The following is a 17103-nucleotide window of genomic DNA, read 5'->3' as shown; positions in this document are numbered from 1 at the left end:
GTCAACTCCGTGTGTGCAGACTGATTTCACCTCAGATGGGTAATACTCAGTTTCAGAACATTCTGAGGTGGAATTTCAAAATGAGAGTCTTAAAATATGGTGCGCAATGAACACAATCATATTAAGTGCATGGAAATAAGCCCAATTTCTGACTGGACTCAAAATAAACCAGGTTTCCACAGAGTATTTCTGACTAATTTCGGCCTATTTGTTTCTATAGGCCAGTGTGGACAAGTTCAACTCATTTCCTAATTGGATAATTTAGCATTTTGATTGAATGATGAATAACCTACTTTGTCACAGCTCTTGTAGATGTGAATATCTTGATCCAGCTTATAATTCCATTGACATACGTACGTATGTATTACAGTTGAAAGTGCAAAGTGCACCCAACAAATAATACATTCCATAAATGAAATTAGGCCCTAATGGTAGATCAGAAGATTAAATAAATTCAACGTTTTCTGCCAACAAGGGGAAATTGGAAAGAGGTAATTCAAACGATTGCATATTATCATGAAATAGTAGAAAATAAAAGGAAACAAAAAGAAAGAAAGTTGAAGGTTGAAACTGTCTCTCAGGGGCTGTACCCATCCCGAGGGAAGCGCATCTTGTGCTCTGTCTCCCTCTCCGACGGTACCAATGATGCGTGTGCTTGCGATGGGGGGCCCGCGATAGGTGCGCCAAAACTGTGTTTTTATTTCAGATGTAGGTTATTTTACTTAACGTCTCCTTATGGACGAAACAAGTGTGTATGGAATGTTATGGAACGAAACTGTGTAATGGATAAACTTTCTCCGTGACTCTCCCCGATCACCCCCTCTCCATGCGTTATGCGCAGAAAATGATCTCTACGAGTCGAGCCCCGTTCCTCCGTGCCCTGTTTGCACACTGTTTTTAGTTGTTTTATTTGGAGGAACGGTGCACGGCTCTCCGCCATCGGGGCACACGGAGAGCATTCACACATTTAAAAATACATTAACGATTCCCCTTATTTATAATTCCTCATTTAAATGTAATCACTGTGAATTTTGTAGGCTTCTGTTTTATTTCATATCAGTAAACACGCCACTGTATGTGTCACCCTCTCCGAGAAGGGGAGCTGTGTAAATTGCAAAATACCCCAAGCTCAAACTGGAATAAAAAATGAAAGCCCTCAAAATGATGGTATAGAATTATTACTTTTAATTAAATTGAGTGTAGGACAATATAGCAAAGTTCCAACCAAAATAAAAAAGGAATCTCCTAGGGCTGCTCCCTGAAAGTCGAGGACTAGAATCAGTCGGAAACTCATCAGTCGAATGAGATTCTGAAAGTCGAGCAGTCGTTTTTTTGTTTGTTTTGGTCTGTCAGTGTCCATTACAATAACAGAATAAAACGAATGGTTACATCGAGTAACCTTGGTTCTATGAATAAAGGTCAACGCACCACTGTATGAGCCAGCCCAGCCGAGAGGGGGAGCTGTCTAGGAGACGGTATAGCAAATGAACCACGCTACTGGCGGACACACCGTCACCAGCTATAAATGTGGCTACGAGGATGGTGCTGGCCCACCTGGGGGGATCGGGCCTAACAAACGTTACCTTACCCCTTCGAGAACAGGCTTCTCTTGGTATTGAATTCAGTCCTGATGCAAGCCTCGCTGACTACAGAGGAGCTATGGTTTGAGAGAGAGCTTATCCCAGCTCACTGTGGAGAAGCAGGTTGTTGTAAACTGCATCCGGAGGTTGTTCGGCCTGATGCAGCTGCAGCTGCCCAGGTTGTACCGTTGGGGTTGCTTTACATGTGGGCATTGCAGCTGTGGTTCGCAAAATAGAAGGTGAGCCCACACGAGGATGGGCTTCTTAGTTACTTACTTCCTCTGACCCCAGATTGCCTGTCTGTGGCAGATCGGTGGCTTGCAACCCCTGGCCTCCAGGAAGGGATCCACCTCCCGGGGATGGCCAATGTGGCAGCCAATCTTCTGTCCAGGGGCGGCCCCAGACCCCAGGGAGAGGCATCTTCATCCAGACATAGTGCACACAATTTGGTCTGGCTTCGGAGAGACTATTTGCTTCTCAGGAGACCACTCATTGCCATCTGTGGTACTCACTGGTGGAACCCAAAGAGACATTGGGGGATGCATTAGTGAACCACTGGCCTTGGCTATACTTTATGCTTTCCCTTCTTTTCCTCTTCTACCAGTTGTCCTGGCAAGGATAAGTGTATCAAAGGCGGACGTCCTGCAAGTAGCTCCAGACTGGCCCCACCAGCCATGGATGGCAGATCTGAGAGTGTTACTTGTGGGGGGCGTCTCCCGCTCAAAGTCAACATGCTGTCGCAGGCTCAGGGGCTGCTTTTGCACCAGAATCCAGGGATGTTCAACCTCCATGTTTGGCCCTTTGACAGATAAGGGGTATGTGTGGCTCGCAGGCTTCCTCTACAAGGGCCCTCTACACAAAGAGATTGGACAGGTTTTGTCACTGGTGCCACTCCAGGGGATCAGGCCGAGTGTCATGCGATGTCATGGTGGTTTTACCGTTTCTCAAGTCCCTCTTCGAAACGGGGCTCACTGAGCCAAGATTGAGGGGCTATTTGGCTGCCATATCTGACCCCCACGATTATATCGGCGACTGCATAATTGGCTCACACCCTCTTGCCGGCCGATTCCTCAGAGGGGTAAGGCGGCTTCGCCCACCGAGGGCCTGCATGCTTCCCTCTTGGGACTTGCAGCTTGTCCTGAATGCTCTGGGGGCCTCCGTTTCAGCCGCTCCTCTCACTCAAGACAGAGTTTTTGCTTGCCATTGATTCTGCAAGGCGTGTGACTGAATTACATGCAATGTCCGTACACCCCTCATGTACGTAGCACGGGGAAGAAGGCTCTGCCATTTCTCTACTTCCCAATCCTGCTTTGAGACCCTAAGTCCTACTTCGGTCATTTGTTTCTCACCCGTGGGTTTTGGAGGCTTTTCATCCTGCACCTCATGACTCCCCTGAAGCAGTCAGACTGCACTCACTGTGCCCTGTTTGGGCCCTCAGAAGCCATGTGGCTCGCACCAGCACAATTAGGCAAACAAATGGGCTTTTTGTTTGCTATGGAGATTCAGTGTGAGGCCAAGCCTCGTCCAAGCAGCATCTGGCTTACCGGGTGGTTGATGCAATAGCTATGGCCTACAGCAGTTCAGGTGTGCCCCACCGGGATGTCGTGGCCCACTCCATCAGGGGTATGGCTGCCTCGTGAGCTTTATTTAGAGATGCTTCGCTGGATGATATTTGTACAGCAACTGGATGGTCTTCATCCCTAACCTTTGCCAGGTTTTATCATGTAAATGGGGCATCATCATCTGTGGCCTCCTCTGTGCTTGGGGCAATGGAGCACACCTAACAGGTTGGCACGACACACATGAACTGCAATGTCCATCATGAGCTTGATTGCCGCACTACATCCCCTCCTGAAATCGAACGAACGCTGGCTAGACAGCGCCCCCTCTCAGCGAGGCTGACGCATACAGTGGTGTATTGACCTTTATTCATAGAACTGAGGTTACCCTATGTAACCATTCTTTTAATTCTGTTAATGTAATGGAGACAGACCAAAAAAAACCAAACAAATAAAAAAAACGACCGCTCGACTTGACTGTCGACTGATGGGTTTCCGGCTGCTTCGAGTCATCAATTTTCAGGGGGCATCCCAAGGAGTTCTTTTTTTATTTAAGTTAGAACTTTTTTTAAACTATCCGTCACTTACTCCAATTAAAAGTTAGAATTCTATACCATCATTTTGAGGGCTTTCATTCTTTTATCCGTTTGAGATTGGGGTAATTTGCACCCTATATCATAATTGTGTGGCCATACGTTTTTAAAATACACATCAGAATGTTCTCAAACAAATGGTACTGGGATACTATCTATTTTAAGCTCATTTTGTAATGTTAGACAAAATAGACAGCCCCTGTGGAGTTACCCTCCATTAAATTCTTTTTTTTTTTCCTCTTTTTTTAAGCTATTCTATATCTGATTTAACTCATTTTCTCACTGGTACCCTGCAACAAGCTGGTTAAAGAAACAAATAACCTTCCTATGTTGTTTCCAGGTTCACTGGAACTTTACTGCAGTGATATACTCACCTCACCAGTGAACCACTACAGCCATAATGCGTATCCCCACAGATAAAGAGATGCACAGTAGCGGGGGCAGGTCTGAGGTCAAAGACTTTATTCCTTTATTCCATCCAGTGATATGTAAATTGTTTTACACAACAAACAATACTGTAGGAGAATACACACATTACTTCCTGGGGGAGAAAAAAAAAAAAAAAAAAAAAAAAAAGCAGCAATACAGGAGTGAACATAAAAATGTGGTTATGAAGAAACAACTTTATTTATTTTTAATGTGTTGAAGGGCAGACCAGATCACATAATGGGGGGAATCTGATTTGGCCTGTAACCGGCACAAAACTCAGCTGTACAAGGTTCACGACCTGCGTTTTAAATTCGGAAAACAGTTTGAAGAACCTAGATTCCGTTGCGAAATGAGGCCTCGCCTGTCAATAACAGTTACAGGGGTAAAGAGGTAAATCGCGCCTCGTGTTGGCAGAAACCAAGTAAATAAAATACACAGCTCTACCCAGAGCTGGAGGTGGTAGACGAGTTGGGCAAATCTGGGCCTAAATGTTCACCTTAAAGAATACATAATGTGTACATGCATTCGCCGAGATGCAAGTCTATGGCAAGCCCTTTTAACATCAATCCATAGATACTAGATACTTTAATAGTTACTCATACATCTATTTTAGTTACTAGTTGCAATTCCAACGTTACTAATAACTTTTAGTTTTACTACTTTAATGTATTAGGGACTAGTATTTATTTATTAGATAATAGTAACAATTGACAATTTTGTCATTGTATAATATGGGGCTCTGTGTTTCACATATTAAATATTTACCTCCTGACTAGTATCTATTCAGATTGTTAGTAGTACTCATTTAAATTTTACTAGTCAATATAAATTGAGTACAAGTACTTATTCATTAGGGAATAGTGCTTGACCAGTGTATGACCAGTAACAATGTATTTTTTACTTGTGATAAATTACTAGACAACGCAGCTTGTTAATAGTTCAATTTAAAATGTTAAAATAGTTTAAATAATAATAGTAAAAATGAAAATGTTACAAGTAACAGCAGGAAAAGGCACATATCACAAATGAATAAGTAGTAGCACTCAATAGTATATCTGAATAATAATCTGATATAAATATCAGATTATTATAATAAATAATGAATTAAAAATAACATTTTTCTAAACAAAGCCCCATATTGTTACTAGTAACACTGCAATAGTTACTAGTATGTAATAAATAAGCACTAGTACCCTACACATTTTGATTAGTCAAACTAAAATAGATAGTATTAACTGTTAGAATAGCAATTAGTAACTAAAATATAAGTACGAGTCACTTTTAAAAAGTGACGAGTTCGTCCTATGGATTAAATGTTAAAATGGCTTTCCATAACGAGTGTGTTGTTTGAACAATTAATTTCATGTACCCCTTTTGGCTCTCAACATCTTCAGACGCTGAAAGTCACCTTAAGCTTCCCTCTGCGGTTGTCGCGGCTTTACTAGCTACTTCAGTTCAAATAAATAATTTTGTTGTACATACACTGCATATAAGAATTCCTGTCGAACAAGTTTTCAGCTGCATTCATACGAGGACAGAGAATCGGACCTAACTTTAGAACTGCTGTTAAATAACACACACACACACACACACACACACACACACACACACACACACACACACACACACACACACACACACACACACACACACACACACACACACACACACACACACACACACACACACACACACACACACACACACACAGACGATGAGGAGGAGAGACGAGGAGGAGGAGAGACGAGGGGGAGAGATAGAGTTTATTCGGGACTAAAGTGCAGGGTCTGAACGGATGAGGGCTCAAGCCTGGTGGAGGTTCCCAGGCAGTGTTGGATTATGAGTACTGTTGTCCATCTCCTCCAGGGAGGAGATGGACAACATACCATCATACATACCATCATACCATTTCACGGACCAAAAAATAAAATAAAATAAAAAAAAGTCAGAGACATTAAAACAAAGCGGCATCAAACCATGTATCAAACATGAGCGGCCATAAGTTGGTTGAAAAGAAACCTCTGCAGAAGGGGGAGAAGTGCACACATTGATACCCATCTGGGCACTTTCCCCACTCATTTTGCCACCTTGGTGTTAAAAATTCAAATCACTTGCAAATTGATAAATAAAAATAATAAAGCAGAGCACTGGTTTCCCCACTGCATTTAACACTGCTGCATTCATTTGCTTTTGCAGACAGATAACTTCTGCGGAGCCTATTTAAATTCATTTCGGGGAAACTGGTGGAGATTAACATTGATTCCCAAAGCCATGAGAAAACATTTTTCGGAGTTTCTCCAAATGTGAAACTCGCCCTTACATTTACAGCCAAGAAAAGGCATCATGTTGGTTTTCCCCCCAGGCTTGACAGACGCATGTATTAAACGCGTTCAGGTTGGGGTTGGGGTTGGGGTGGGGGGCGGATCTAGAGCTCTTCGCTCTCATAGAGCGGGGCAGTGTGCTGGGCAGGGCTGTCACCGCTCACAGTGGGCTGGTGGCTCAAGCAGGAAAGCAGCTTCAGTGCCTTGGAGCCGGGTGGCGCCGTCTTCATGGGTGCGGTGGTTCGAGCTGAAGAGGGGTAAAGCCGAGAAGAGGAAGAGAGGAGTGAATTTTAAACTAAATGGTAAAAGATTCAGGCCTAGGGCCTGTATCATTTTTAACTTATGATACTTGAACTGATACTTATGAGCTTTAAGCTATATACAGATATGTATGTATGTATGTATGTATGTATGTATGTATGTATGTATGTATGTATGTATGTATGTATGTATGTATGAGATATACACTGATCAGCCACAACATTAAATCCACTGACAGGTGAAGTGAATTGCTCATCTCGTTTCAGTGACACCTGTCAAGGGGTGGGATATATTAGGCAGCAAGTGAACAGTCAGTTCTTGAAGCCGATGTGTTGGAAGCAGAAAAAATGGGCAAGCGTAAGGATCTGAACAACTTTGACAAGGGCCAAATAGTGATGGATAGACGACTGGGTCAGAGCATCTCCAAAACGACAGGTATTGTGGAGCGTTCCAGGTGTACAGTGGTTAGTACCTATTAAAAGTGGTCCAAGGTGGCCCTTTTAATTGGAAATTAAAACAAAATAAAAACCAAAAACAATAGATATTTCGCTGTTGTTTTGGAGTGTCTAGTGATGGTTCTTCAGTAAAATCATACTCGAGATATGTTCAGAATAGGGATGGGCATGATTAGTCGACTAGGGCAGTGACCTCGACTTCCGAGAAACTATTCATGAATAATAAGTGTAGCACACGCATCGCGAGAAACTCCACCCGGCTATACCTGAACCATCATCTGGTGTGCTTTCTAAGCAGCATATAAAACAAAAACAGCTCCTTCTGAAAAATGTAATGTAGTATTGTAGTAGTTTTAAACAAATACAAACAAAAAAACAGTTCTGTTTTTATAGGGAAAAATCAGTGTGAAAAATCAATTAAAAAGTTAACAATATTTAAATGACGGAATTTTGCACAACAGCGCAATAAAACTCTAGACAGCTATTAAGAAGCGTCAGCTGTGAATACATGTTCCTGTTAAAACACTTCATTAAATATTTATAAAAAAAAAAAAAAAAGGGAAAATATTTAGATGACAAATATCTTATTGTTTTAAGTGTTCAAAGTAAATAGTATTTACTACAGGCATGTAAGAGGTAGGGATGTTGAAATGTGTTGACTTACTGACGACTGTTGACGGGTTTGTCAGGCAGTAAAAAGGAAAATCGTTAAAAAAAAACATATTTTAACGTTCTACAAACTTCACTGTTTATAGACTTCAAATGCTTCAAAATAAACTCACGGTACTGTTGTCCAAATGGGAGAGGGAGAAGAGTGCATGTGGCGGTGTGCGCTGCAGGAGTATTACTTTCTCAGAATTCTTTAAGTATTCCGTAGTGATTTATTTTGTGCCCGTAAACTGCCTCCGGTCCCGTCCCACAACGCACGCACTGATGAGCTGTGTAGGGAAATGAGTTTTCATTTCAGATGCCGCTTTGTCATCATCTCGCTATGTCAGACTGCCATCACATGTGGGTAAAACCATGCAGTTCGCCTGCCTTTTTATAGCTGAATATCTAATTCATCATTAATACATTTATTTATTTTAGCCTACATTCGCAAATGTGAATCCCGCCCCCCCCATTCTGTTTGTGCGAACAGTTCAATAGGAATAAGTGTATTGTTACACAACTACTGGCAACTGTTTTAATGTTCTGTTAATGGGTTATGTTGGGGGGGGCTGACGATGTCACGGCTAGTCGACTAATTAACTGAAATTGTATGTTTTTGACCACAAAAAAAAATAAAAAATGCCCATCCCTAGTTCAAAACGTTATCTTAAGGCTGCTTTCCAGTTGCCAGAGAGTTGCTGGGGGTAAAAAAACAAAAAACAAAGGAAACAAGCACCACTATGATCATTAGGTCCAATATGTTCCGCTTGCACCTGGTGACAAGGTTCTGATACGGAAACCTGGGGCTGCAGAGAATAGGTTAGCGGATAGATGGAGTTCCACTTATTAATATTGTAGAGAAGCAGATATCAGACGTACCTGTTGAGAGAGAGAAGGGCTGCAGTAAGGCTGACTGACAACTTACCAGGAAACTGTAGTTTTGAAAAGTTACAAGGTTAGTCCTGTTGAGATGAGTAGGAAGTTAAACCATTCAACACTTCAATTATAAGATATACCCCGATCAGCCACAACATTAAAACCACCACTTATAACCACTAAAATTGTGTAGCTCCCCCTTGTGCCACCAAAGCAGCTCTGACCCGTTGAGACATGGACTCCACAAGACCTCTGAAGGTGTCCTGTGGTATCTGGCACCAAGACATTAGCAGCAGATCCTTTAAGTCCTGGAAGTTGCAAGGTGGGACTCACATCGATCGGGCTTGCTGTTCCAGTACATCCCACAGATACTGACCGTTCTGCGGCTACGCACTCCCATACGCAGCGAGTTGTGACACACAGTGCATCACCTTTCTATCATAGCAGCATGAACTTTATCAGCAATTTGTGCTACAGTAGTGCTTCTGTGGGATCGGACCAGACGGACGAGACTTCACTCCGGACGTGCATCAATGAGCCTTGGGCGCTCATGACCCGGTTCACTGATGGTCTGTCCTTGAACCACTTTTGGTAGGTACTAACCACTGCATAATGGGAACACCTCACAAGACCTGTCGTTTTGGAGATGCTCTGACACCGTCGTCTATCCATCACTATTTGGTCCTTGTCAAAGTCGCTCAGTTCTTTTCCTTACACTTGCACACAACCTTTAAGAACTGACTGTTCACTTGCTGCCTAATATATCCCACCTCTTGACAGGTGCCATTATAGTCAGATGATCAATGTTATTCACTTCACCTGTCAGTGGTTTTAATGTTGTTGCTGATTGGTGTATAAGCACGCAATTCAAATAGATAGGAAAAGACTTGCAAAAAGATAAATCTTCTTAGCTCAAAGTTGTTTTATTTTATCCTTGTCATGAGGACATGACTGTTTTAGCGGGAGAAGAAAGTAGTGCTCATGCAAATATTTATTTGGTTTGAACATATTTTATTAATGATGAATGTTATGTTTGTTTATATATAATGGAAGGATATTTCCAGAGTTGGTTACATTTTGTTATACTTAATACAATTACATTTTTTTTTTTAATTTTTAATACCAAGAAACTTTATTTTGAACGAGAGATTCCTTTCTGTAATTCAACTGTCAATCACGGTTTATTTGTCAGCTTGGTCTTTGTTTGTGGGCAGGACGAAAAGAGGAAGAGAGATGGACTTTTAGTTCACTGGAGTTCCGGTTTATGATTGGAAACGGAGATTTGGAGTTATTCGGAAGTTGCTCCCACTGTGTTTTTATTCTGAGTTTCACCGTCGGCCCATGGATGAGCTTTTAAGCTGGTTTCAATTTCAAACAATGCAAAAACCTTATGTGAGCGGTATTGTGCAGAGTTGCGAAGACCAGACCATGTAGACCAGATATCAAGGATTATCCGTTGTTTTCCCAGAACTTGGATTATTCCTGTTTTTTTGAAGACTGTTTTCCGTAGGGAGTACACAAGGAATTGTTATATATTTTTAATGTGTACTAAATGGTCTCACCAACTATTGTTTGGACAGCTCAACAATTCTTGCTTCTTCTGATTTGGAGAGCCTTTAAACCTGCATCTCACATGAGATTGGCTCATTTTTTGGCCCAACGCGATTCACAAGCCCTAGATTGTAGTACCTCAAAACTATTTCAGATTTGAGGATTGTTACTATCTTCAAGCCAAAAGGACAGCAATGGTAGCTCCATAAGAAGGTAGCGTCATAAGAAGTGGCACACTGGAAGAAAACACAATCTATAATATTACTACAAACCCCTTCCATGCCAAAATGAAGCTGTTGAAAAGATATTCGGATGACATTCTTATCTTCTGGGATGGGACAGTTGAAGAGCTCAAACAGTTCCATGACTACCTTAATTCAAGTAGCTCCTTTTTAAGATTTACTATGGAACATCATCCAACTTCCATCAGCTTTATGATCTGACGATTTTCAAAACCTGTGATTGACTGTCCGAGAGCACCATCTACAGAAAACCAATGGAACACAACACAATTCTTCATGGCTCATCTAACCATACAAAACATCAGAAAACAAAACATACCAAAGGGTAAATTTTTTCGTTTGATGCAAAATTGTTCAAACATAGTGGATTTTGAACAACAAGCCGAGAACATCAAAACTTGTTTAAACAATGAAATTATCCATCTGAAGTAACAAAGCTTGCCATCACACATCCAGTGTACCAATTATGTTTCATTACAGAATTCAATAGTTACCAACAATTGCACAATATCATCACCAAACACTGGCATATTTTGCCAGCTGAACCTACGCTGTGCAAACTGACTAAAGCTCCTTCCCCTGCACTTTACAAATAGCACCTACCATCAAGTACAGTGTTCACAACTTTCACTCAAAAAGGACACAACGTCTTTGGCCTGAATTAAAGGGCAGCTACAGATACACAAGATGCAGCCAGTGCAATTAAACAACAAATGTTAAGTTCTTCACCCACCCGCAAACTGGAAAAAAGTTTTACATTAAACAAACAGTAAATTAACTGTAGCCCCACTTCTGTGGTGTACAAACTAACCTGCCCTTGTGGAAAAGCTTATGTGGGCCAGACAAAATGCCGTCTGAAACGGAGAATGTCTGAACATAAAACAGGTATATGCACAGGACATATGGAATATACAATGGCCAAACATTATCATGAACCCAACCACGGCTCTCCGGCTTCTTTGTTTTGTTAGACTAGAACATCTGCCCACTCCATTCTGTGGTATTCGGTGATAATAGCATGAATATTTACACGCTTAACACAACAGCTCCAGTGGGTTTAAATGATGACTATAGTTTGAAATGTTTCCGTTAAATGTAAAGAACTAACTTCATAATCAAAACTTGATTTGTTATTTTTTCCCAATTGTTCTTAATGTTGTTTATTCCCCGTATATATTAGTCTTTATGCTGTGATTTAAATGGCAGAATTTTGAAAAAACGATTTTGATCTTACTTCAAAAATTGTATTTGCATCAATATGAACAAATATAAGCATTTTACCTTTGTGTTGGTCTGTCTGTGAGTTTGCTGATGTGCACCATGTGACCATAACCACCCAGTGTCTCTTTAAGAAGATTTGAGGAGTTGGTCAGATTTATGCATTGAGTGACTGCTCCTCCCAGTCACAGGTAAGTCAATCATTATGAAGTCTTATATAGACCACATGAGACTAGTACTACATTCATGTTCTGATGAAGGCTGAAACGTAAGCATGTTTTGTTTGATGGCCAAAATAAGTTGATGAAACAGAGGCACTGACCCTGTCATTTTCTTAAAGTTGGTGTGTGCTACCATACATCTTTGGATATTTTCTGAACTTTCTTTTTGCTTTCTCAACTTTTGAGCTCCAACGTGCGCATCATTAAGTAATGTGATTGGAACATATTTTGTAACAAACATTTGTTTGTTGTTGTTGTATTTTATATTATGAAAAGGTCTGTTCTTTCTGCATAATAATTGTTGTGAACTGCAGTTAATGAAATAGTGATTTATTATTGTTAAATCCAATTACTGAACTAGTTTGTGCTGGGTAGAAATGTGTTTATTCCAGTAATATAAAAGTAAAGTGTGCAGCATACGTGTAGTGGGCATCACCAGAACTACTCAAGGTGAGTTTACTAAATTAGAGTGCATGGGAGATGTGCTCACCTAAAGCGGTATAGCTAAATTTAAAGCTACTTGACCTCTGTCACCTTAGAATTAATGATTGGTTAGTAGTTCTCAAATTATCCTCCCAAGCAAGTAAGGACCTTATTCTTTGGAGGGAAATTTGTTGGGAGGGCTACACTTATATTATTCTATACATAGTTGACAATTGCTATTTGGCTTTTGAAAAAAAAAAAAAAAAAAAATACTCAGCTCAGAGATTCAGCAGCAACCCCTTCCAACAGTCCGACTAAAACAGGGGTCTCTCCGGTTCGGGACCCCGCTTTTAGTCCATATGGAGTGTAATACAGCTGTTTCCAACAAACTCTCAATGCCTATTCACCCTTGATATGCAAAAAAAAAAATGTTTTTTCCTCTCCTTTCGGCTGCTCCCTATAGGGGTTGATATGCAAAAAATACGATATGAAAAAAATAAAATTCCGTGGCTTACAGCTGACGGATGATCTACAAACCCACCCAGTAGTTTAGGTTCCACCCGAAAAGTACCACCTCGCTTGCAGGGACATTTTTGGGAGCAGGAACTAGCAAGTGAACCAATATGGGAACTTAGTTCCTTCTGTGGGCGTACCCAAGCACCGGAGGTCCCGGTGCTTGGGTATGGGTAGAATCCTGTGTTATTCATGCGTCACCTACGTCGCTATCCTTTATGCATATCAATACAGCACATTTTGTCCTTTAGAAGATGCTTTTGACACACCCGCGGGGTGTCTGTTCGGCTGCGGGCCTCATGGGTGGCTTCGGCGCCTTTTCCACTGCTTGGAGGTGCTACGATAAAATACCGACCATATACACCAGAACCAATCGGGACAAGTCAGGTTGGGGATGGTAGCTCAGGAGGTAGAGCTGGTGGTCTAGTGATCTAAAGGTTGCTGGTTCGATCCCAGGCTCCTCCTGCTAGCATGCTGTAGTGTCCTTGAGCAAGACACTTAACCCCTAATTGCTCCTGATGGCTGCGTCCGTCGGTGTTTGAACAATTGTAAGTCGCTTTGGATAAAAGCGTCTGCTAAATGACTAAATGTAAATGTAACAAGTCCCGTACAGTCACCGGTCCCCCGCTATTGGATGTTTGTTCAAAGTTCAAAGTTAAAGTGTTTTATTTGTCAAGTGTACAGTACAACACAAGGTGATTCAGTGCAATGAAATTCTTGGGGCATGACAGGCAATAACTGCGTAGTGGGCATAAAAAGATAAAATAACAAGGCAACTATAAGGAGAAAATATATATATTTTTTTAAATAAGTAGTAGTAGTAGTAGTCGGGGGGAAAAAAAAAAAAAATAAAAAAAAAATAAAAGAGTAAGAGTCGCTGTTACAAATACGGGCAAGGGGTCACAGTGTATGTAGATAAAATGAAAATAAGAAAAATAATCCTAAAACGGAAACTAAAATAATTGGAACATTGTAGCAGTTCCGACAGAAGTAGGTCAGTCTATTGCACAAGATATGGATATAAATATAAAGTGAAGGAATGCCGATGGATATGTACATGTAGTTGTGGTGATGTACATTTCATTTACATAGGTGACTACAGATGTTGCAGGTTGAGAAGCCTGATGGCAAAAACTGTTTGTGAGACTGGTAGTCCCTGCCCGGATTGCTCCGGGAACGTTTTCCAGATGGCAGCAGCGTGAACAGTCCGTGACCTGGGTGACTGTAGTCCTCTATGATTTTCCGTGCTTTCATAAAGGCATCGTGTGCGGTAGATGCCTTGCACGGAGGGGAGGTGGCAGCCAATGATTCGCTCCGCTGTCTTCACCACCCTCTGGAGCGCCTTGCAATCAGCAGCGGAGCAGCTGCCGTACCAGGCGGTGATGCAGCCAGTGAGAATCCCCTCAATGGTGCATCGGTAGAAGCTGGTGAGAGTCCTGACAGACATGCCAAACTTCTTGAGTCTCCTCAGGAAGAACAGGCGCTTTTGGGGAGTTTCTATTGTAGCGTCCGATTGCCTGGACCAGGAGAGGTCATCACTGATGGACACACCGAGGAACTTGAAGCAGGAGACTCTCCACTTCAGCTCCGTCGATGTGGATGGGGGCGTGCCCCCCGCGGTCGTTTCCTGTAGTCCACGATCATCTCTTTAGTCTTGCAGACGTTGAGAGAGAGGTTGTTATCCTGGCACCATGTTGCCAAGACGCTGACCTCCTCTCTGTAGGAGGACTCATCATTGTTGGAGATGAGACCCAGGATGGTGGTGTCATCCGCAAACTTCAGGATGGTGTTGGTGCCGAGCGTGGCCACACTGTCATGTGTGAACTGGGCGTACAGGGGGGGACTGAGTGCGCAGCCCTGCGGGGCTCCGGTGCTAAGGGTCAGTGCAGAGGAGGAGAGATTTCCCATTCTCACCAGCTGGGGTCTGCCCGTCAGCAAGTCCAGGATCCAGGTACAGAGGGAGGTGTTAAGACCCAGGATCCTGAGTTTGGGAACAAGCTTAGCGGGCACTTACTAAGACTTAGACTTAGTTCCCGCCCAATGTTCCAGAAGGAACATTGGGCGACGAGTCCCCTCCATTTGCTCCAGTCCGTGGCGAACCTTCTTGCTCCATGCCAGCTGACACCCATTTCATTTAAGTCTTACTTGACTGTCTGTCTCCATGTCTTCTTTGGCCTCCCTCTGGCATCCAGTCCATTGCCACACTTGCCGGTCTCTCTCTTGGCAGTCGGAGTACGTGCCCAGCCATTCTCTTTATCCTGGCAGAGACAATATCGGGCAGGGCTGCCTCCCCTGCCCTATTCATCACCTCCTCGTTGGTGAGGTGATCTCTCCATGAGATCCTCAAGATGGATCTGACGCATCGTCGATGGAAGACATCCAACTTGTTGGTGATGCTGGCTGTCTTCATCCACGTCTCACAGGCGTAGGTCGCTGTTGGGATGACCACTGACAGGCGTAGCTTGGTGTCCGTATTGATGGCTTTGGACGACCAGATGTTGCGGAGCCGTTGGAATACTCCTACAGCTTTGCCGATTCTAGTTCATACATCTTTCTCCACGTCTCCTTTATTTGAGATGTTACTTCCAAGGTATGTGAAGTTCTCAACGTACTCTACATCATGTTTGCCTACAGTGAGAGGTGGAGGGTGTTGGTCCTGTCTGACGGTCATGGCCTTGGTCTTTTCTTGGTTTATCCGTAGGCCGACCTTTTCCCCGTGCTTATGGGGGTTGTTGGTCATCTTTTGGAGTGCAAGGTGGGTATGACTGAACAGAGCCAAATCGTCCGCAAAGTCCAGGTTGGCCAGTCTGTCCCCTCCCCACTTGATGCCAAAGATTTCACCAGTGTCTTCCTCATCACAAAGCCGATGACAATAATGAAAAGCAAGGCTGACAGGATACAACCCTGTCTTACTCCGGTGACGATGTCAAAGTCTTCGGTTGAGCCATTGTTGGTTTTGACTCTGCAAGTGGAGTTGTGGTGCAGGGCCCTGAAGAAGTTGACGTAATTTGGTGGTACACCATACAGCTGGACAATCTGCCACAGTGATTCCCGGTGGATACTGTCGAAAGCTTTCTTAAAATCGATGTAGTTAATCATGAGGGGTGTCTGGAATTCTTGGCACTGTTCAATGATGTTGCGAAGAGAGAAGATCTGTTCGGAGCAGGACCTTCCCTTCCGGAAGTCAGCTTGTTCTTCCCTCAAGAAATAATCCACCTCTTCTTTTAGGCGTTGGAGCAGTACACTGCAGAATACCTTGCCAGGGATAGACAGCAGTGTGATGCCCCGCCAGTTGTTGCAGTCCGCAAGGTTTCCTTTCTTAGGCAGCTTCACAATGAGCCCACATCTTCAATCGGCAGGAACTTCTTCTGCATGCCAAATCATGTTGAACAAGCGGGTGAGGCTCTCCACAAAGACCTCCTGGCCGTGCTAGCGGGCACAATTGTGTTGAATGCTGAGCTGTAATCTACAAACAGCATCCTCACGTATGTGTTGCTGATTTTGAATGAAAATACGGGATCACTGAAATGTAATTTAAAATAAGTTTTGCCTTTGCTATAATATTTTTGTTTGTCGGTCGGTCTCTGTACAATCTCAAACTGTGACGGAAAGAAGCAGAGGTAAAATGAATCCTTCAAAAACACTGCAATTGTGGCCCAAACAGGAATGATAAGGAAGAGAAGTGCAGATAAAGAGGACAATATTTGGAGCTGCCCTGTTGAAACTGAAGTGGACAATGAATTGAGCACAAGCGCCAGTGAAGTCTCTGCGGCACCTGCTAACAGCAAACTGTGCAAAATAGTACGGAGATATGACTCAAGTTACCTAAAGTTTAGATTCACTTGGAGCCGGACACTGGAAGAGCCCAGGCCACAGTGTGTGGTATGTGGTGAGGTTCTTACCAATGAATGCATGAAACATTGCATCTCAAAAGGCACGTAACAAACAAATAGAGTTTTAAAAGACAAACCATTTGATTTTTTTCCAAGATAGCAAAGCAGAAAAGTGCCAAAGCACAGAAAGCCTTGTACTGTGCCAGCCTCCACATAGCGAAAGCCAGTAAGCTACACACGACTGGTGAACAACTGTCTACCATTAGCTAAACAAACACAAATCATGTGTGGGGAGAAGGCTGCCAAACAATTAAACTTGGTGCACCTTTTAAACGACACTGTGTCGCACAGAATAGGGACCATGGCAAATGACGTTA

The 17103-nt window shown here is 42.7% G+C and overlaps 1 protein-coding gene across 1 annotated transcript in view; it reads right to left on the bottom strand.

Annotated features, from left to right (window-relative positions):
• Window positions 1-4172: 4172 nt before the first annotated feature.
• myot (myotilin) overlaps window positions 4173-17103 on the bottom strand; it is a 33179-nt gene continuing 20248 nt past the window's right edge. Inside the window, exon 11 of the mRNA XM_080008636.1 lies at window positions 4173-6729. Within this exon, the coding sequence (XP_079864762.1) occupies window positions 6587-6729 (143 nt within the window). The 3' untranslated portion in view covers window positions 4173-6586. The remainder of the gene's footprint in view (window positions 6730-17103) is intronic.

This window comes from Zeus faber (assembly GCF_960531495.2).
Source record: "Zeus faber genome assembly, chromosome: 10".
Taxonomy (NCBI): Eukaryota; Metazoa; Chordata; class Actinopteri; order Zeiformes; family Zeidae; genus Zeus; species Zeus faber.
Note: the sequence above shows the minus strand (reverse complement) of the source record. Positions and strands in the feature narration are given on the sequence as shown.